The sequence below is a fragment of the Oncorhynchus nerka genome, linkage group LG15, assembly GCF_034236695.1.
Source record: "Oncorhynchus nerka isolate Pitt River linkage group LG15, Oner_Uvic_2.0, whole genome shotgun sequence".
NCBI lineage: Eukaryota > Metazoa > Chordata > Actinopteri > Salmoniformes > Salmonidae > Oncorhynchus > Oncorhynchus nerka.
In genome coordinates, this window is record NC_088410.1 from 21,127,300 (window position 1) to 21,150,075 (window position 22,776).

The 22,776-nt window shown below is 41.2% G+C and overlaps 1 protein-coding gene across 3 annotated transcripts in view; it reads right to left on the bottom strand.

Moving 5' to 3' along the window:
• The window catches only part of LOC115115416 (ectonucleoside triphosphate diphosphohydrolase 7-like), a 31,279-nt gene that overhangs the window by 8,154 nt on the left and 349 nt on the right, over positions 1 to 22,776 (bottom strand). For 2 of the 3 annotated variants that reach the window (XM_065001263.1, XM_065001264.1), the window contains exons 2-9: positions 21,265 to 21,373; positions 18,602 to 18,781; positions 18,208 to 18,413; positions 16,983 to 17,133; positions 16,726 to 16,829; positions 16,426 to 16,485; positions 14,109 to 14,260; positions 13,429 to 13,595 (exon numbers count right to left, since the gene is read on the bottom strand). In XM_065001263.1, the coding sequence (XP_064857335.1) occupies positions 13,429 to 13,595; positions 14,109 to 14,260; positions 16,426 to 16,485; positions 16,726 to 16,829; positions 16,983 to 17,133; positions 18,208 to 18,413; positions 18,602 to 18,781; positions 21,265 to 21,272 (1,028 nt within the window). In that variant the 5' untranslated portion in view covers positions 21,273 to 21,373. The remainder of the gene's footprint in view (positions 1 to 13,428; positions 13,596 to 14,108; positions 14,261 to 16,425; positions 16,486 to 16,725; positions 16,830 to 16,982; positions 17,134 to 18,207; positions 18,414 to 18,601; positions 18,782 to 21,264; positions 21,374 to 22,776) is intronic. The other variant, XM_065001265.1, reaches the window with a different exon arrangement.

Here is a 22,776-nt window from a genome sequence, read left to right on the forward strand (position 1 = left end):
GTATGTATGAATGTACAGTGTCTTTGTGTATGTATGTATGTATGTACAGTGTCTTTGTGTATGTATGTATGTACAGTGTCTTTGTGTATGTATGTATGCATGTATGTACAGTGTCTTTGTGTATGTATGTATGTACAGTGCCTTTATGTATGTATGAATGTACAGTGCCTTTGTGTATGTATGTATGTACAGTGCCTTTGTGTATGTATGTATGTATGAATGTACAGTGTCTTTGTGTATGTATGAATGTACAGTGCCTTTGTGTATGTATGAATGTACAGTGCCTTTGTGTATGTATGTATGTACAGTGCCTTTGTGTATGTATGTATGTACAGTGCCTTTGTGTATGTATGTATGTACAGTGTCTTTGTGTATGTATGAATGTACAGTGTCTTTGTGTATGTATGTATGTACAGTGCCTTTGTGTATGTATGTATGTACAGTGTCTTTGTGTATGTATGTATGTATGAATGTACAGTGTCTTTGTGTATGTATGTATGTACAGTGCCTTTGTGTATGTATGTATGTACAGTGTCTTTGTGTATGTATGTATGTACAGTGCCTTTGTGTATGTATGTATGTATGAATGTACAGTGCCTTTGTGTATGTATGAATGTACAGTGCCTTTGTGTATGTATGAATGTACAGTGCCTTTGTGTATGTATGAATGTACAGTGTCTTTGTGTATGAATGAATGTACAGTGTCTTTGTGTATGTATGAATGTACAGTGCCTTTATGTATGTATGAATGTACAGTGCCTTTGTGTATGTATGAATGTACAGTGTCTTTGTGTATGTATGAATGTACAGTGTCTTTATGTATGTATGTATGTACAGTGTCTTTATGTATGTATGAATGTACAGTGTCTTTATGTATGTATGAATGTACAGTGTCTTTATGTATGTATGAATGTACAGTGTCTTTATGTATGAATGAATGTACAGTGTCTTTATGTATGAATGAATGTACAGTGTCTTTATGTATGAATGAATGTACAGTGTCTTTATGTATGTATGAATGTACAGTGTCTTTATGTATGTATGAATGTACAGTGTCTTTATGTATGAATGAATGTACAGTGTCTTTATGTATGAATGAATGTACAGTGTCTTTATGTATGTATGAATGTACAGTGTCTTTATGTATGAATGAATGTACAGTGTCTTTATGTATGTATGAATGTACAGTGTCTTTATGTATGTATGAATGTACAGTGCCTTTATGTATGTATGTATGTATGAATGTACAGTGCCTTTGTGTATGTATGAATGTACAGTGCCTTTGTGTATGTATGAATGTACAGTGCCTTTATGTATGTATGTATGAATGTACAGTGCCTTTGTGTATGTATGAATGTACAGTGCCTTTGTGTATGTATGTATGTATGAATGTACAGTGCCTTTGTGTATGTATGAATGTACAGTGTCTTTGTGTATGTATGAATGTACAGTGCCTTTATGTATGTATGAATGTACAGTGCCTTTGTGTATGTATGTATGTATGAATGTACAGTGCCTTTGTGTATGTATGTATGTATGAATGTACAGTGCCTTTGTGTATGTATGAATGTACAGTGCCTTTGTGTATGTATGAATGTACAGTGCCTTTATGTATGTATGTATGAATGTACAGTGCCTTTGTGTATGTATGAATGTACAGTGCCTTTGTGTATGTATGTATGTATGAATGTACAGTGCCTTTGTGTATGTATGTATGTACAGTGTCTTTGTGTATGTATGAATGTACAGTGCCTTTATGTATGTATGAATGTACAGTGCCTTTGTGTATGTATGAATGTACAGTGTCTTTGTGTATGTATGAATGTACAGTGCCTTTATGTATGTATGAATGTACAGTGCCTTTGTGTATGTATGAATGTACAGTGCCTTTGTGTATGTATGAATGTACAGTGCCTTTATGTATGTATGTATGAATGTACAGTGCCTTTGTGTATGTATGAATGTACAGTGTCTTTATGTATGTATGAATGTACAGTGTCTTTATGTATGTATGAATGTACAGTGCCTTTATGTATGTATGTATGAATGTACAGTGCCTTTGTGTATGTATGAATGTACAGTGCCTTTATGTATGAATGAATGTACAGTGTCTTTATGTATGTATGAATGTACAGTGTCTTTATGTATGAATGAATGTACAGTGTCTTTATGTATGTATGAATGTACAGTGCCTTTGTGTATGTATGTATGTATGTATGAATGTACAGTGCCTTTATGTATGTATGAATGTACAGTGCCTTTGTGTATGTATGAATGTACAGTGCCTTTGTGTATGTATGTATGTACAGTGCCTTTGTGTATGTATGTATGTATGTATGTATGAATGTACAGTGCCTTTATGTATGTATGAATGTACAGTGCCTTTGTGTATGTATGAATGTACAGTGCCTTTGTGTATGTATGTATGTATGAATGTACAGTGCCTTTGTGTATGTATGTATGTATGTATGAATGTACAGTGCCTTTATGTATGTATGAATGTACAGTGCCTTTGTGTATGTATGAATGTACAGTGCCTTTGTGTATGTATGTATGTACAGTGCCTTTGTGTATGTATGAATGTACAGTGCCTTTGTGTATGTATGAATGTACAGTGCCTTTGTGTATGTATGTATGTACAGTGCCTTTGTGTATGTATGAATGTACAGTGCCTTTGTGTATGTATGTATGTACAGTGCCTTTGTGTATGTATGAATGTACAGTGCCTTTGTGTATGTATGTATGTACAGTGCCTTTGTGTATGTATGAATGTACAGTGCCTTTGTGTATGTATGTATGTACAGTGCCTTTGTGTATGTATGAATGTACAGTGCCTTTGTGTATGTATGAATGTACAGTGCCTTTATGTATGTATGTATGAATGTACAGTGTCTTTGTGTATGTATGTATGTACAGTGCCTTTGTGTATGTATGTATGAATGTACAGTGCCTTTATGTATGTATGTATGAATGTACAGTGCCTTTATGTATGTATGTATGAATGTACAGTGCCTTTGTGTATGTATGTATGTACAGTGCCTTTGTGTATGTATGAATGTACAGTGCCTTTGTGTATGTATGTATGTACAGTGCCTTTGTGTATGTATGAATGTACAGTGCCTTTGTGTATGTATGAATGTACAGTGTCTTTATGTATGTATGAATGTACAGTGCCTTTGTGTATGTATGAATGTACAGTGCCTTTGTGTATGTATGAATGTACAGTGCCTTTGTGTATGTATGAATGTACAGTGCCTTTATGTATGTATGTATGAATGTACAGTGCCTTTATGTATGTATGTATGAATGTACAGTGCCTTTGTGTATGTATGTATGTATGTATGAATGTACAGTGCCTTTGTGTATGTATGTATGTATGTATGAATGTACAGTGCCTTTATGTATGTATGAATGTACAGTGCCTTTGTGTATGTATGAATGTACAGTGCCTTTGTGTATGTATGTATGTACAGTGCCTTTGTGTATGTATGTATGTACAGTGTCTTTGTGTATGTATGTATGTACAGTGCCTTTGTGTATGTATGTATGTATGAATGTACAGTGCCTTTGTGTATGTATGTATGTACAGTGCCTTTGTGTATGTATGAATGTACAGTGCCTTTGTGTATGTATGAATGTATGTATGAATGTACAGTGCCTTTGTGTATGTATGTATGTATGTATGAATGTACAGTGCCTTTGTGTATGTATGTATGTATGTATGTACAGTGCCTTTGTGTATGTATGAATGTACAGTGCCTTTGTGTATGTATGTATGTACAGTGTCTTTGTGTATGTATGTATGTACAGTGCCTTTGTGTATGTATGTATGTATGAATGTACAGTGCCTTTGTGTATGTATGTATGTACAGTGCCTTTGTGTATGTATGAATGTACAGTGCCTTTGTGTATGTATGAATGTACAGTGCCTTTATGTATGTATGAATGTACAGTGCCTTTGTGTATGTATGAATGTACAGTGTCTTTGTGTATGTATGTATGTACAGTGCCTTTGTGTATGTATGTATGTACAGTGTCTTTGTGTATGTATGTATGTATGAATGTACAGTGTCTTTGTGTATGTATGTATGTACAGTGCCTTTGTGTATGTATGTATGTACAGTGTCTTTGTGTATGTATGTATGTATGTATGTACAGTGCCTTTGTGTATGTATGTATGTACAGTGCCTTTGTGTATGTATGAATGTACAGTGCCTTTATGTATGTATGAATGTACAGTGCCTTTGTGTATGTATGTATGTACAGTGCCTTTGTGTATGTATGTATGTACAGTGTCTTTGTGTATGCATGTATGTACAGTGTCTTTGTGTATGTATGTATGTATGTATGTACAGTGTCTTTGTGTATGCATGTATGTACAGTGCCTTTGTGTATGTATGTATGTACAGTGCCTTTGTGTATGTATGTATGTACAGTGTCTTTGTGTATGTATGTATGTATGAATGTACAGTGTCTTTGTGTATGTATGTATGTACAGTGCCTTTGTGTATGTATGAATGTACAGTGCCTTTGTGTATGTATGTATGTATGAATGTACAGTGCCTTTGTGTATGTATGTATGTATGTACAGTGCCTTTGTGTATGTATGTATGTACAGTGCCTTTGTGTATGTATGTATGTACAGTGCCTTTGTGTATGTATGTATGTACAGTGTCTTTGTGTATGTATGTATGTACAGTGTCTTTGTGTATGTATGTATGTATGAATGTACAGTGCCTTTATGTATGTATGAATGTACAGTGCCTTTGTGTATGTATGTATGTATGAATGTACAGTGCCTTTGTGTATGTATGTATGTATGTACAGTGCCTTTATGTATGTATGAATGTACAGTGCCTTTGTGTATGTATGAATGTACAGTGCCTTTGTGTATGTATGTATGTACAGTGTCTTTGTGTATGTATGAATGTACAGTGCCTTTGTGTATGCATGTATGTACAGTGCCTTTGTGTATGTATGTATGTACAGTGCCTTTGTGTATGTATGTATGTATGAATGTACAGTGCCTTTGTGTATGTATGTATGTATGTATGTATGAATGTACAGTGCCTTTGTGTATGTATGTATGTACAGTGTCTTTGTGTATGTATGAATGTACAGTGCCTTTGTGTATGTATGAATGTACAGTGCCTTTGTGTATGTATGAATGTACAGTGTCTTTGTGTATGTATGAATGTACAGTGCCTTTGTGTATGTATGAATGTACAGTGCCTTTGTGTATGTATGAATGTACAGTGTCTTTGTGTATGTATGAATGTACAGTGCCTTTGTGTATGTATGAATGTACAGTGTCTTTGTGTATGTATGAATGTACAGTGCCTTTGTGTATGTATGAATGTACAGTGCCTTTGTGTATGTATGAATGTACAGTGCCTTTGTGTATGTATGAATGTACAGTGTCTTTGTGTATGTATGAATGTACAGTGCCTTTGTGTATGTATGAATGTACAGTGCCTTTATGTATGTATGTATGAATGTACAGTGTCTTTGTGTATGTATGTATGTACAGTGCCTTTGTGTATGTATGTATGAATGTACAGTGCCTTTATGTATGTATGTATGAATGTACAGTGCCTTTATGTATGTATGTATGAATGTACAGTGCCTTTATGTATGTATGTATGAATGTACAGTGCCTTTGTGTATGTATGTATGTACAGTGCCTTTGTGTATGTATGAATGTACAGTGCCTTTGTGTATGTATGTATGTACAGTGCCTTTGTGTATGTATGAATGTACAGTGCCTTTGTGTATGTATGAATGTACAGTGTCTTTATGTATGTATGAATGTACAGTGCCTTTGTGTATGTATGAATGTACAGTGCCTTTGTGTATGTATGAATGTACAGTGCCTTTGTGTATGTATGAATGTACAGTGCCTTTATGTATGTATGTATGAATGTACAGTGCCTTTGTGTATGTATGTATGTATGTATGAATGTACAGTGCCTTTGTGTATGTATGTATGTATGTATGAATGTACAGTGCCTTTATGTATGTATGAATGTACAGTGCCTTTGTGTATGTATGAATGTACAGTGCCTTTGTGTATGTATGTATGTACAGTGCCTTTGTGTATGTATGTATGTACAGTGTCTTTGTGTATGTATGTATGTACAGTGCCTTTGTGTATGTATGTATGTATGAATGTACAGTGCCTTTGTGTATGTATGTATGTACAGTGCCTTTGTGTATGTATGAATGTACAGTGCCTTTGTGTATGTATGAATGTATGTATGAATGTACAGTGCCTTTGTGTATGTATGTATGTATGTATGTATGAATGTACAGTGCCTTTGTGTATGTATGTATGTATGTATGTACAGTGCCTTTGTGTATGTATGAATGTACAGTGCCTTTGTGTATGTATGTATGTACAGTGTCTTTGTGTATGTATGTATGTACAGTGCCTTTGTGTATGTAATGAATGTACAGTGCCATGTACAGTGCCTTTGTGTATGTATGAATGTACAGTGCCTTTGTGTATGTATGAATGTACAGTGCCTTTATGTATGTATGAATGTACAGTGCCTTTGTGTATGTATGAATGTACAGTGCCTTTGTGTATGTATGTATGTACAGTGCCTTTGTGTATGTATGTATGTACAGTGTCTTTGTGTATGTATGTATGTATGAATGTACAGTGTCTTTGTGTATGTATGTATGTACAGTGCCTTTGTGTATGTATGTATGTACAGTGTCTTTGTGTATGTATGTATGTATGTATGTATGTACAGTGCCTTTGTGTATGTATGTATGTACAGTGCCTTTGTGTATGTATGAATGTACAGTGCCTTTATGTATGTATGAATGTACAGTGCCTTTGTGTATGTATGTATGTACAGTGCCTTTGTGTATGTATGTATGTACAGTGTCTTTGTGTATGCATGTATGTACAGTGTCTTTGTGTATGTATGTATGTACAGTGCCTTTGTGTATGTATGTATGTACAGTGCCTTTGTGTATGTATGTATGTACAGTGTCTTTGTGTATGTATGTATGTATGAATGTACAGTGTCTTTGTGTATGTATGTATGTACAGTGCCTTTGTGTATGTATGAATGTACAGTGCCTTTGTATGTATGTATGAATGTACAGTGCCTTTTGTGTATGTATGTATGTATGTACAGTGCCTTTGTGTATGTATGTATGTATGTGCCTTTGTGTACAGTGCCTTTGTGTATGTATGTATGTACAGTGCCTTTGTGTATGTATGTATGTACAGTGCCTTTGTGTATGTATGTATGTATGTACAGTGCCTTTGTGTATGTATGAATGTACAGTGCCTTTGTGTATGTATGTATGTATGAATGTACAGTGCCTTTGTGTATGTATGAATGTACAGTGCCTTTATGTATGTATGAATGTACAGTGCCTTTGTGTATGTATGAATGTACAGTGCCTTTGTGTATGTATGTATGTATGTACAGTGCCTTTGTGTATGTATGTATGTACAGTGCCTTTGTGTATGTATGTATGTACAGTGCCTTTGTGTTGTGTATGTATGTGAATGTACAGTGCCTTTGTGTATGTATGTTGTGTATGTATGTATGAATGTACAGTGCCTTTGTGTATGTATGTATGTACAGTGCCTTTGAATGTATGTATGTGTGAATGTACAGTGCCTTTGTGTATGTATGTATGTACAGTGCCTTTGTGTATGTATGAATGTACAGTGCCTTTGTGTATGTATGAATGTACAGTGCCTTTGTGTATGTATGAATGTACAGTGCCTTTGTGTATGTATGTATGTACAGTGCCTTTGTGTATGTATGAATGTACAGTGCCTTTGTGTATGTATGAATGTACAGTGTCTTTGTGTATGTATGAATGTACAGTGCTTTGTGTATGTATGAATGTTGCCTTTGTGTATGTATGAATGTACAGTGTCTTTGTGTATGTATGAATGTACAGTGTATGTATGAATGTACAGTGCCTTATGTATGCATGTATGAATGTACAGTGTCTTTGTGTATGTATGAATGTACAGTGCCTTTGTGTATGTATGAATGTACAGTGCCTTTGTGTATGTATGAATGTACAGTGCCTTTGTGTATGTATGTATGTACAGTGCCTTTGTGTATGTATGAATGTACAGTGCCTTTTGTATGTATGTATGAATGTACAGTGCCTTTGTGTATGTATGTATGTACAGTGCCTTTGTGTATGTATGTATGTACAGTGCCTTTATGTATGTATGAATGTACAGTGCCTTTATGTATGTATGTATGTACAGTGCCTTTGTGTATGTATGTATGTACAGTGCCTTTGTGTATGTATGTATGTACAGTGCCTTTGTGTATGTATGTATGTATGTACAGTGCCTTTGTGTATGTATGTATGTACAGTGCCTTTATGTATGTATGAATGTACAGTGCCTTTGTGTATGTATGTATGTACAGTGCCTTTGTGTATGTATGAATGTACAGTGCCTTTGTGTATGTATGTATGTACAGTGCCTTTGTGTATGTATGTATGTACAGTGTCTTTGTGTATGTATGTATGTATGTATGAATGTACAGTGTCTTTGTGTATGTATGTATGTACAGTGCCTTTATGTATGTATGTATGTACAGTGTCTTTGTGTATGTATGAATGTACAGTGTCTTTGTGTATGTATGTATGTATGAATGTACAGTGCCTTTGTGTATGTATGTATGTACAGTGTCTTTGTGTATGTATGTATGTATGAATGTACAGTGCCTTTGTGTATGTATGTACAGTGCCTTTGTGTATGTATGTACAGTGCCTTTGTGTATGTATGTATGTACAGTGCCTTTGTGTATGTATGTATGTACAGTGTCTTTGTGTATGTATGTATGACAGTGCCTTTGTGTATGTATGTATGTACAGTGCCTTTGTGTATGTATGTATGTACAGTGCCTTTGTGTCTTTGAATGTACAGTGTCTTTGTGTATGTATGTATGTACAGTGTCTTTGTGTATGTATGTATGCATGTATGTACAGTGTCTTTGTGTATGTATGTATGCATGTATGTACAGTGCCTTTGTGTATGTATGTATGTATGTACAGTGCCTTTGTGTATGTATGTATGTATGTACAGTGCCTTTGTGTATGTATGTATGTACAGTGCCTTTGTGTATGTATGTATGTACAGTGCCTTTGTGTATGTATGTATGTACAGTGCCTTTGTGTATGTATGTATGTACAGTGCCTTTGTGTATGTATGTATGTACAGTGCCTTTGTGTATGTATGTATGTACAGTGCCTTTGTGTATGTATGTATGTACAGTGCCTTTGTGTATGTATGTATGTATGTACAGTGCCTTTGTGTATGTATGTATGTATGTACAGTGCCTTTGTGTATGTATGTATGTATGAATGTACAGTGCCTTTGTGTATGTATGTATGTACAGTGCCTTTGTGTATGTATGTATGTACAGTGCCTTGTGTATGTATGTAATGTACAGTGCTTTGTGTATGTATGTATGTACAGTGCCTTTGTGTATGTATGTATGTACAGTGCCTTTGTGTATGTATGTATGTACAGTGCCTTTGTGTATGTATGTATGTACAGTGTCTTTGTGTATGTATGTATGCATGTATGTACAGTGTCTTTGTGTATGTATGTATGTACAGTGCCTTTGTGTGTGTATGTATGTATGTACAGTGCCTTTGTGTGTGTATGTATGTATGTACAGTGCCTTTGTGTGTGTATGTATGTATGTACAGTGCCTTTATGTATGTATGAATGTACAGTGCCTTTGTGTATGTATGTATGTACAGTGTCTTTGTGTATGTATGTATGTATGAATGTACAGTGCCTTTGTGTATGTATGTATGTACAGTGTCTTTGTGTATGTATGTATGTATGAATGTACAGTGCCTTTGTGTATGTATGTATGTACAGTGTCTTTGTGTATGTATGTATGTACAGTGCCTTTGTGTATGTATGAATGTACAGTGCCTTTGTGTATGTATGAATGTACAGTGTCTTTGTGTATGTATGTATGTACAGTGTCTTTGTGTATGTATGTATGTATGAATGTACAGTGCCTTTGTGTATGTATGAATGTACAGTGCCTTTGTGTATGTATGTATGTATGAATGTACAGTGTCTTTGTGTATGTATGAATGTACAGTGTCTTTGTGTATGTATGAATGTACAGTGCCTTTGTGTATGTATGAATGTACAGTGCCTTTGTGTATGTATGAATGTACAGTGTCTTTGTGTATGTATGAATGTACAGTGCCTTTGTGTATGTATGTATGTATGAATGTACAGTGCCTTTGTGTATGTATGAATGTACAGTGCCTTTGTGTGTATGTATGTATGTACAGTGCCTTTGTGTATGTATGAATGTACAGTGCCTTTGTGTATGTATGTATGAATGTACAGTGCCTTTGTGTATGTATGTATGTATGAATGTACAGTGCCTTTGTGTATGTATGTATGTATGAATGTACAGTGCCTTTGTGTATGTATGAATGTACAGTGCCTTTGTGTATGTATGTATGTACAGTGCCTTTGTGTATGTATGTATGTACAGTGCCTTTTGTATGTATGTATGTATGTATGTATGAATGTACAGTGCCTTTGTGTATGTATGTATGAATGTACAGTGTGTTTGTATGTATGTATGAATGTACAGTGCCTTTGTGTATGTATGTATGTACAGTGCCTTTGTGTATGTATGTATGTATGAATGTACAGTGCCTTTGTGTATGTATGTATGTACAGTGCCTTTGTGTATGTATGTATGTATGAATGTACAGTGCCTTTGTGTATGTATGTATGTATGTATGAATGTACAGTGCCTTTGTGTATGTATGAATGTACAGTGCCTTTGTGTATGTATGAATGTACAGTGCCTTTGTGTATGTATGAATGTACAGTGCCTTTGTGTATGTATGAATGTACAGTGCCTTTGTGTATGTATGAATGTACAGTGCCTTTGTGTATGTATGTATGTACAGTGCCTTTGGTAAGTATTCAGACCCCTTGTCTTTTTCCATATTTTGTTACATTAGACTTATTATTATATATAGACTTTTATATTTTTTTACACTTAGCAATCTACACACAATACCCCATAATGACAAAGTGAAAACAGGTTTTTAGAAATGTTTGCAAATTTATTAAAAATAAAAAACAGAAATAGTATTCAGACCCTTTGCTATGAGACTCAAAATTGAGCTCAGGTGCATCCTGTTTCCATTGATCATAATTGAGATGTTTCTACAACTTGGAGTCCACCTGTGGTAAATTCAAATGATTGGACATGATTTGGAAAGGCTCAAACCTATCTAGATAAGGTCCCACAGTTGACAGTGCATGTCAGAGCAAAAACCAAGCCATGAGGTCCAAGGAATTGCCAGCAGAGCTCCGAGACAGGATTGTGTCGAGTCACAGATCTGGGGAAGGGCACCAAAACAATGTTTGCAGCATTGAAGGTCCCGAAAAACCCAGTGGCTTCCATCATTCTTAAAATGGAAGAAACTTAGAAACACCAAGACTCTTCCTAGAGCTGGAAGCCCCGCCAAACTGACCAATCAGGGGAGAAAGGCCTTGGTCAGGGAGGTGACCGCCCTGCCAAACTAAGCAATCAAGGGAGAAAGGCCTTGGTCAGGGAGGTGACCGCCCCGCCAAACTAAGCAATCAGGGGAGAAAGGCCTTGGTCAGGGAGGTGACCGCCCCGCCAAACTAAGCAACCGGGGGAGAAAGGCCTTGGTCAGGGAGGTGACCGCCCCGCCAAACTAAGCAACCGGGGGAGAAAGGCCTTGGTCAGGGAGGTGACCAAGAACTCTAGAGTTCCTCTCTTGAGATGGGAGAACCTTCCAGAAGGACAACCATCTCTGCAGCACTCCACCAATCAGGCCTTTATAGTAGACTGGCTAGACGGAAGTCACTCCTCAGTAGCCCACTTGGAGTTCGCCAAAAGGCACCTAAAGACTCTCAAGACCATGAGAAACAAGATTCTCTGGTCTGATGAAACCAAGATTGAACTTTTCGGCCTGAATGCCAAACGTCACATCTGGAGGAAACCTGGCACCATCCCTACAGTGAAGAATGGTGGTGGCAGCATCATGCTGTCGGGATGTTTTTCAGCAGCAGGGACTGGGAGACCAGTCAGGATCAAGGCAAAGATAAACAGAGAAAAGTACAGAGAGATCCTTAATGAAAACCTGCTCCAGAGCTCCCAGGACCTCAGACTGGGGCGAAGTTTCACCTTCCAAGAGGACAACGAGTGGCGCAGTGTTCTAAGACACCACATCTCAGTTCAATAGGAGTCACTGCAGTACCGGGTTCAAATCCAGGCTGCATCATATCCGGCCGTGATTGGGAGTCCCATAGGGCAGCTTCGTCCGGGTTTGGCCGGGGTAGGTCATCATTGTAAATAAGAATTTGTTCTTAACTGACTTGACGAGTTAAATAATGGTTAAATAAAAACTACCCTGAGCACACAGTCAAGACAAAGCAGGAGTGGCTTCTGGACAAGTCTCTGAATGTCCTTGAGTGGCCCAGCCAGAGTTCAGACTTGAACCCGATCGAACATCTCTGGAGAGACCTGAAAATAGTTGTGCAGCGACGCTCCCCATCCAACCTGACAGAGCTTGAGAGGATCTGCAGAGAAGAATGGGAGAAACTCCCAAAATATAGGGGTGCCAAGCTTGTAGAGTCATACCCAAGAAGGCTGTAATTGCTGCCAAATGTGCTTCAACAAAGTACTGAGTAAAGGGTCTGAATACTTACGTAAATGTCATATGTTTTTTGTTTTTTTACAGTGGTAGAAAAAGTACCCAATTGTCATTGGGTAAGTAAAGATAACTTCATAGAAAATGACTCAAGTAAAAGTTCAGTCAACCAGTAAAATACTACTTGAGGAAAAGTCTAAAATTATTTGGTTTTAAATATACTTAAGTATCAAAAGTCAAAACAAATCATTTCAGATTCCTTTTATTACGCATACCAGACGAGCACCATTTTCATACACTCAGACATCATTTACAAATGAAGCATTTGTGTTTAGTGAGTCCGTCAGATCAGAGGCAGTAGGGATGACCAGGGATGTTCTCTTGATAAGTGTGTTGGACCATTTTCTAAATGTAATGAAAACTTTTGGGTGTCAGGGAAAATGTTTGGAGTAAAAAGTACATTATTTTCTTTAGAAATGTAGTGAAATAAAAGTGTAAGTAGTTTAAAAATATAAATAGTAGAGTAAAGTACAAACACCCAAAACACGACTTAAGTTGTACTTTAAAGTATCTTTAAGCCACTGATTTTTTTATAACTTAGCAAACATTTCTAAAAACCTGTTGGCTTTATCATTATGGGGTATTGTGTGTAGATTAATGAAGAAAAATAGCCAAGGGGTCTGACTAGGCACTGTGTGTGTGTGTGTGTGTGTGTGTGTGTGTGTGTGTGTGTGTGTCTGCCGGTCCTACCTGTTCTTGGTGATGGTGGAGTTGACCAGCTGGTCTTCGTAGCGCTGTCGAGCCATGTTCCCCCCGAAGCCCAGGAATGTGGTGACATATACACGGTAGACGTGCTGCGTGTGCTCTGAATCACAGCCCAGGTTAAACTCTGCCAGCAGGCTCTTACCCGACTCCTCCTGTAGAGGGAGACAGAGAACCACATACATGACTTCAACCATAAAATCATGCTCTGGGGTGAAGTTTCCCCTGGGTACCTATCTAGAGTCAGCTTCCCCTTCCCAATCCTAACCTTAACCCTTAGTGCGGAAAATGATAAACTGGCCCAAGATCAGTAGCAACTTCACCCTACTCCTTGAATAATAGCTTTGTAAAGATCTTGGCGTTAAATTATTTGCGATAAATGGGAGATTCATAAAGGCACCAAATGGAAGAATTCACGTGGAAACAGAAGGACTACCTGAATGTGTCCAATAAGAAATGCTCATGTTCTTTTTTCCGTTACAAAACGTTTCGCTACGGTGTGCCCTAATGAATACGACCCTGGTGTTGAGAATCAGGACGCAGACATTATCTCCAATACATGGTGTGGTTTACTAAACCCTAACATCAGGCCTACCAGTATACACAACAACCGGTCATACCACACAAATACAATGAGAATACGAGCGCTCAGCTGGATCCTTCCTTACCTGTTCAGGTGAACTGAAGTGGACCGCGCTAGGCACCTCATAGGCTATCTGCAGCGAGGCTCCGCCCATGTCCATGATGCCCACTGTACGCCGCCGGCTAATTGGGTGATGGTTCTGTGACCCTGTAGTGACCTCCACCATTGCATCATCTTCTAGGAAAATGGAGAATTGAGTGTCAGGTCAACGATGGGTAACCGGTGAATGATCAACTTTACCCAGTCTGTTCAAAATGTCCATATACACAAACCCCGACATCACCCTTTGGCAAACAAGCCATCAGATGCTGTCAAATCTGGTTCATCATCATGATTAGCTAGTCGGATTCAGTCTTTTACGATTATCATGTCACACTGCGCAATGTTACCAAATAAAAATCTTGATCATCCTGGCCAGATTTGACAACTTGCTTCAGTTCTGTATTTGATCTGCGCATGTGAGTGAAGTGAGTCAGTGAAAACTGAAAGGGAGAACTGGGACGAAAGTAACGCTGTTTTTTTCCCTAATTACTCAGATCAACAGAGCTGGAGACACCATATTTTATGACACACATCTTATACATGTCCTCTACCATTAGCAACTGTAATAGCACTTCTAGGGTAAATGAGTTGAAATTAAATATATATATATCACTCAAAACCACTTTTTGTTAATAACTCGGCGAAACATGTTCGGACCGGCTGTTTTTTCTAAATGTAATGAAAACTTTTGGGTGTCAGGGAAAATGTTTGGAGTAAAAAGTACATTATTTTCTTTAGAAATGTAGTGAAATAAAAGTGAAAGTAGTTTAAAAATAGACAGAGAACACAGAACTACGGCAGAGTTACTTTTGTACCTGCCAACAGAGAGGGAGGAACACAGCTTTGGGACGGAAACAACAGCTGGCGAGAAGCACAATATCTACAGTATCTCCATGTTCCTTGTTTGTCATGCTCGTTACTTTCAACAAATGTACCATCAGCCATCATTTCATGTTTGTGTCAATTTGAATAATTAATGCTATAGGTTCGTAATTTATGAAAATGAACCAACCACAATACTAAAAATGGGACTAAAATGGATCACATAATAGCTATATTAACCATCATTTTCTCATCTCCCTTTAAATGGTACGTAGTAGGAGATGTTGTTCACAATAATCACTGACTATTCATGATTAGCTCTACCAATCAGGTGCTCTGCAGCGGTCCTTGTCAGGCGCTTCTCGTGTCTTGATAGAATAAACGACTTCATTCTCTTCACAAACGGCACAATCATCCTGCTCATCACATTTCCACGGCTTGACAGAATGTAACTGACCACTAGAATATATATATAAGATATATATTTTTAACCACTAACCTGCCGATAAAAGTTTGTGAAAAGCTGATCTGTCAAGTCAATTGATTAAGGCAGAATTGTAATGATGTCATATCATTTGCAAACATTCCGTCACGTTAATGTTTTGCTGACATTATAAAAGCAATATGAACTAGAGGGAGATGAGACAATGTGCTTAGAAGTAGAGTTGATTTTATTCCAGGTCATCAGTTGACATTGTGTTCCTTTGGTCCCACCCTTCTCTCCTGTAACTTCTCCCAGACGTACACACAAGACTAGCCAGCATGATACATGGAACCTATGCTGTCATTTAGTCACTAGATTGGTGAAGAAAAATAAATATGTTTGGAACCTTAAAACCCCTAAACAACTCCACAGCCGGAAAACACTTCCGGGTCGGTATTTTCTAACGTCACTCAAAACCACTTTTTGTTAATAACTCGGCGAAACATGTTCGGACCGGGCTGTTTTTTTTGCAGAGAGCTCCTCCTCTGGGAACCTGCGGACTTCACCACGTCGTTCTAAATTCTGTGTTCTCTGAGCAAATGGGTGCGTTACTTTCTCCCTGGCTCTCCCCCTATGCATCTTAGACACACTTTTCACATAAAAACTTTACATGTCCGAACTCATAATCAAATAGGCTTATCCAAAATAACACGGTCGCTGTGGTAGAACGTTTATTTTCGTTGATAAATGCTGAAAATGGCCATCAGGTAGCCTGATTTCAGATGTGTCCATGTAAACAGGACTATCAGGAAAACCGTTCTTCTTGCAGCGCATGTAGGCTAAACGTTTAGATCAAACTATTATATTCATCTGAACATTCACAATAATCGTGTTGTGTGCATAGCCGCCATGTACGGCATCTAACACCCTATAAAATGGTGGCTAGCGACATGTTTCAGGCCTACAGCCAAGCCATAACTATACAAATCCAGCCTCATCCTTTGCAGTGGACAAACAAGCGACATCATCAACGAAGCCATAACCTCACACTCACCGTACTCGGCATGGTCAAAGCGTCCCAACACAAAGTTAATACCAATCCATGCATACACACCTGCGGGCAGAAAGGCAGTGTTAACATTAACGCCACAAAGCACACAGAGGACAGGTGCAGTATATTAGTTCAATTACACCATTTGGCCTTTTCGCACCAGTATAAACACATTCAGCAGGCACTTTCATCCAAAGCCACTTAGTGGTGCATACAGTGTATGTTTGGGTGATCCCAGGAACCGACCAGTGTCTAGGTATAACTGTACCATATTCCCATCAGGCTCACAGCTCTCTGTCTCACCTTCCTGTTTCCCAGAGATCACCTCTGCATGGGAGCTGGAGAACAGGAAGTCAAACTCCACTGGAACATCTCTTACCAGGTCCTCCAGGATAGCAGCCTGCTGACTGGGGGGGTCACATGGAGAGAAATAAACACTTTTTAAACCGCTGTTAGAGATGTATAAATCAATGCTCTAAACCTCCCACAGATCTCTAGGGGGGGATCCTGTGCTTGACCCCCGAACCCTGACAAAATGGAGGAGGAGGGCTGAGGCCTACCTCTCAGGCAGCAGTCTCATGCCAGCAGTACAGAGGATATAGAGAGGAGTCTCCTTGTGTTTCTTCCTGGGGACATGGGTGGCAGCGAAGAAAAGGAGGGGGTGGAGGTAGTCACTGGCCTTGGCTGGGCTCAGCGCCATGGTGGAAATACCTGGAGAGGAAAGAAGGAGAGAAAGAGAAAAGCGAGAGAGGTTAGCGATAGCGGAGTTGAGGACGAGGCAGTGGCCTTGGCTGGGGTGTAACAGGGCAGATCCACTATTTCTCTGTCAATTCTACAGTTCATTTAGTGGGAACAAAGCAGCTGCTAACTGCTTAGCAATTGTGGTCCCACTCAGTCCCCGGTCCCACTCGGTCCCCGGTCCCACTCGGTCCCACTCGGTCCAAGTGTGTTCAGGTATCAGGCCAATAAGCGGTAATGGAAGAATGTTGAGATAAGGAGCAGGTTGAGGACATGTGGCCTGACAACATGGGAAAACAGGTAGAAACCCTCCACACTGTATGACAACAACTATCTTCTTCTGGGGTGCCACGCCCCTACATGGTGAACATGTAGGTAACTCCCAAAATAAAAAGGAAAGACATGAGTAAATGAGGGACACAAAGTATACTGAAAGCAGGTGCTTCCACCCAAGTGTGGTACCTGAGTTAATTAAGCAATTAACAACCCATCATGCTTTGGGTCGTGTAGAAAAACACCCAGTTGCTCATTATTTTGGCTACCATGGCTAGAACAAGAGGATCTCAGGGACATTGAAAAAGGGGTCCAAAAGGAGCTTAGTGCGTTTAAAGTGTGTGTGTGTTCAGATCTCAACCCAATTGAACACTTATGGGAGATTCTTGGGCTGAACCTGAGACAGCATTTTACACCACCACCCAAAACATCAAATGAAGGAATTTCTAATGGAAGATCCCTCCAGTAGAGTTCCAGACACAGATTGTAGAATCTGTTCTGGTAGTTGTAACGGCTCAAAGCCCTACTAAGACACTTTCTGTTGGCGCTTCCTGTATTTTGGCAGTTACCGGTAACTAGCTACTGTATGTTAGCTCTCCCTGTACCAGAGGTAAAGAGGTAGAGGGGCATCTGACAGAGTAAAGACTAATCGTTTCTGCTGTGATGTGGCAACGGCATTGGCGAGGATCACATCCTTTTCTCCTGGTCATTCAACATTTATGTTGTTCTCTGCTGTTGTTATTGTACCCCCCCCCACCCCCTCTCTTTCCTCACCAGGTTTGATCTTCTTGACCACAGGGTGGCGGTCGTGGTCCCTCATCTGCCTGATGTCCAGCAGGGTGTGGAGGTTTCCATGGTGGGGGGGCCAGTAGTACACATACACCCTGGAGCCGCTGCTGCCGCAGTCCACCACGATCCCATAGTTTAGAGCTGCATTGGTGACATCAGTAGCCTCCATGGTCTCCACAGATGAGAGGTATCTAGGGGTGAGAGCGGGAGATGGAGAGAGAAACATGTTAGACACCATACACTAATGCAGAGTCTGGGTTGACTTAGTAGTAGTGCAGTGCAAACACTTTGCCTGGTGTGTGTGTGTGTGTGTGCGCCTGTTTGTCTCTCGCTCTCTCTTTGTCATTCTGTCTGTCCGTTCATCTGACGTCTCACTCACTTGTTGACGTGTCCCCTGTGGCGCTGGGGCCCCCAGAGCTCAGTCTGGTAGACCCCCAGGAAAACCAGGGCAGAGCAGGTGAGGAACACCAGGAAGAAGGCCCTTTGCCTGGGCACACAACCCAGAGACAGCAAGGACACACTGCAGTACCAGGAGGCTGGCAGGCATGAGAAAGTGATCCTGGAGGAGGAGGTGTTCATTACTTTCATAGATATGGCCTACAACAACATAACGCATGGACACGCACAGTTATTACATTACTAGTTCTGTATAACATAACACTGTGGTAACATCTCAAACAATCATAAACATTAGACCGTGTCACCTAAACACATGCTGAAGTTCACATCCTGCCATCACGTGAACACAGCAGTCCAGTTAGTGTGTGTTGCCTCGTGGTCCTTCTGAAGAACAACCAGTTTGTGATCCAGACGTTGTCCTTTGAGAACACTATTATACCAGTGTGCCGATTCACTTTTTGTTCTATTTTTTTTAATCCTCTCTGATCCACCACCTGGGAAGAGTGTTTATGGACACACCACCCCTGGTCCAGCTCTCCAGACACACCACCCCTGGTCCAGCTCTCCAGACACACCACCCCTGGTCCAGCTCTCCAGACACACCACCCCTGGTCCAGCTCTCCAGACACACCACCCCTGGTCCAGCTCTCCAGATACACCACCCCTGGTCCAGCTCTCCAGACACACCACCCCTGGTCCAGCTCTCCAGACACACCACCCCTGGTCCAGCTCTCCAGACACACCACCCCTGGTCCAGCTCTCCAGACACACCACCCCTGGTCCAGCTCTCCAGACACACCACCCCTGGTCCAGCTCTCCAGACACACCACCCCTGGTCCAGCTCTCCAGACACACCACCCCTGGTCCAGCTCTCCAGACACACCACCCCTGGTCCAGACACACCACCCCTGGTCCAGCTTCTCCAGACACACCACCCCTGGTCCAGCTCTCCAGACACACCACCCCTGGTCCAGCTCTCCAGACACACCACCCCTGGTCCAGCTCTCCAGACACACCACCCCTGGTCCAGCTCTCCAGACACACCACCCCTGGTCCAGCTCTCCAGACACACCACCCCTGGTCCAGCTCTCCAGACACACCACCCCTGGTCCAGCTCTCCAGACACACCACCCCTGGTCCAGCTCTCCAGACACACCACCCCTGGTCCAGCTCTCCAGACACACCACCCCTGGTCCAGCTCTCCAGACACACCACCCCTGGTCCAGCTCTCCAGACACACCACCCCTGGTCCAGCTCTCCAGATACACCACCCCTGGTCCAGCTCTAGACATACTACCCCTGGTCCAGCTCTCCAGACACACCACCCCTGGTCCAGCTCTCCAGACACACCACCCCTGGTCCAGCTTTCCAGACACACCACCCCTGGTCCAGCTCTAGATACACCACCCCTGGTCCAGCTCTAGACACACTACCCCTGGTCCAGCTCTAGACATACTACCCCTGGTCCAGCTCTAGACATACTACCCCTGGTCCAGCTCTCCAGACACACCACCCCTGGTCCAGCTCTCCAGACACACCACCCCTGGTCCAGCTCTCCAGACACACCACCCCTGGTCCAGCTCTCCAGACACACCACCCCTGGTCCAGCTCTCCAGACACACCACTCCTGGTCCAGCTCTCCAGACACACCACCCCTGGTCCAGCTCTCCAGACACACCACCCCTGGTCTAGCTCTAGACATACTACCCCTGGTCCAGCTCTCCAGACACACCACCCCTGGTCCAGCTCTCCAGACACACCACCCCTGGTCCAGCTCTCCAGACACACCACCCCTGGTCCAGCTCTCCAGACACACCACCCCTGGTCCAGCTCTCCAGACACACCACCCCTGGTCCAGCTCTCCAGACACACCACCCCTGGTCCAGCTCTCCAGACACACCACCCCTGGTCCAGCTCTCCAGACACACCACCCCTGGTCCAGCTCTCCAGACACACCACCCCTGGTCCAGCTCTCCAGACACACCACCCCTGGTCCAGCTTTCCAGACACACCACCCCTGGTCCAATTTGTAAGTCGCTCTGGATAAGAGCGTCTGCTAAATGACTTAAATGTAAATGTAAATGTCCAGCTCTCCAGACACACCACCCCTGGTCCAGCTCTAGATACACCACCCCTGGTCCAGCTCTAGACATACTACCCCTGGTCCAGCTCTCCAGACACACCACCCCTGGTCCAGCTCTCCAGACACACCACCCCTGGTCCAGCTTTCCAGACACACCACCCCTGGTCCAGCTCTAGATACACCACCCCTGGTCCAGCTCTAGACACACCACCCCTGGTCCAGCTCTAGACATACTACCCCTGGTCCAGCTCTAGACATACTACCCCTGGTCTAGCTCTAGACATACTACCCCTGGTCCAGCTCTAGACATACTACCCCTGGTCCAGCTCTAGACATACTACCCCTGGTCCAGCTCTAGACATACTACCCCTGGTCCAGCTCTAGACATACTACCCCTGGTCCAGCTCTAGACATACTACCCCTGGTCTAGCTCTAGACATACTACCCCTGGTCTAGCTCTAGACATATCCCTGTATTTCGATGGATGGTTATCCTACGCGGGTGGAGATTCGAGCTAGATTGGCTAATAATACAACCCACAAATAAAGAGTGTGTGTTACCTTGCCATATGTCCAAGCAGCAAGACCTAGCAGCAGAGTTATCTGGCTGTCACCTCCTCATGGTTGGGAATGTACTACGTGGACCCAGGTGTTGCTTTCCCCTGGTGATCTGGAGAGAAGGACACAGAGATAGTCACGTCGGAAGAAAAGTCTGTCACCACGTATCACTTCAAGTTAGTTGTGGACATGAAACATAGGTAGCTAGGCCTATCATTCGTAATTCAGAGGCACCAAGGAACAGCCAACTAGCTAGATGTGTTGAGTTCAAAGCAGTGTCAACAGGAATAGATACAGTACATGCATGTGCAATAGAAACGCACCCTCCTACCTCTGCCCAGACTGGTCTCATAGACTAGACGTAACATAGTAAACAAAAATCTGGGCAACTCAAATTAGTATGTTACGTTTGGTAGGGTCACATAAGGAAAAAATGAAAAGAGTGTGGTTTTCATTTGGTCTAGCAACCCAAAGGTTGGGAGTTCGAATCTCATCACGGACAACTTTAGCCTCTATGAATAAACTCCTTTCTTGACGTTAACATGTAGGCTCACTTTTTGTGAACAGTCCCATCAGAAGTCAGAATGTTGAAAAAAATCATTTGAATGTACATTACCTGTTGTCCGCTGATTTATCCTTATGTAGAAGGTAATCTGAGGCTAAATATGTACAAAGTAGTGTTATTAACTAGACTCTCCGTACGCTGGTCTGTATATCAGTTTTATATTTTCAATGCAGACGCAATTCACACGCAACTTGCACAAAATGTCAACAATGGCCGAATGTCAAGCACAGACCGAATGTTGTCCCGCGCAATCAGCTGGCAAATTTCACCAGCACTTCCAGCTGAGTGTGAGGGAATGTGCTTTGGTCTATGTTTGGTTACATTCGGCTACTGTTAAATGTTTGTGCATCACATGAAATGCGTCAGGAGATGGAAAATACACATGACAGAACCTACCAGTGCCGCAAAACAATTGTATTTGATTTATTGAACAATACTGTGTACATTTGATGCCCACTACTTTCCGACAAAAGGACAACCTGTAAAGTAAACCTCAAATACATGTTTTTAAATCAACATTCTGGCCTGTAGAGACTATGGAGTCTTTTTTACAGCGACTTCTTTCAAACTGAATATCCATGGAGAAACCAGGGCAACAGTCTGATGCTTAGGCAACCTTGCAAGTTCTTACTACCATTAGCTACTTTGCATGTTAGCTAAACCTTCCACTTACCATTTAACTTTACACCTAACCCTAACTTCTAGCCTAGCTAACGTTAGCCACCTAGCTAACGAATTGCAATTCGTAACATATCATACGAAATGGATGATGGGGATCCCCACATGTTACGTCTACCCCTGAGTCCAGGTTGCTCTGCCAACGAGTTAATATATTATTTAAACAGTGTTTTACGTTATGTAAGATGTATTACTTGCCAGTAAATTGTTAGCTCTACAAGCTAAACTAATCTCAATTCACCCACTGACTGCAATGTAACAAATAATGAATA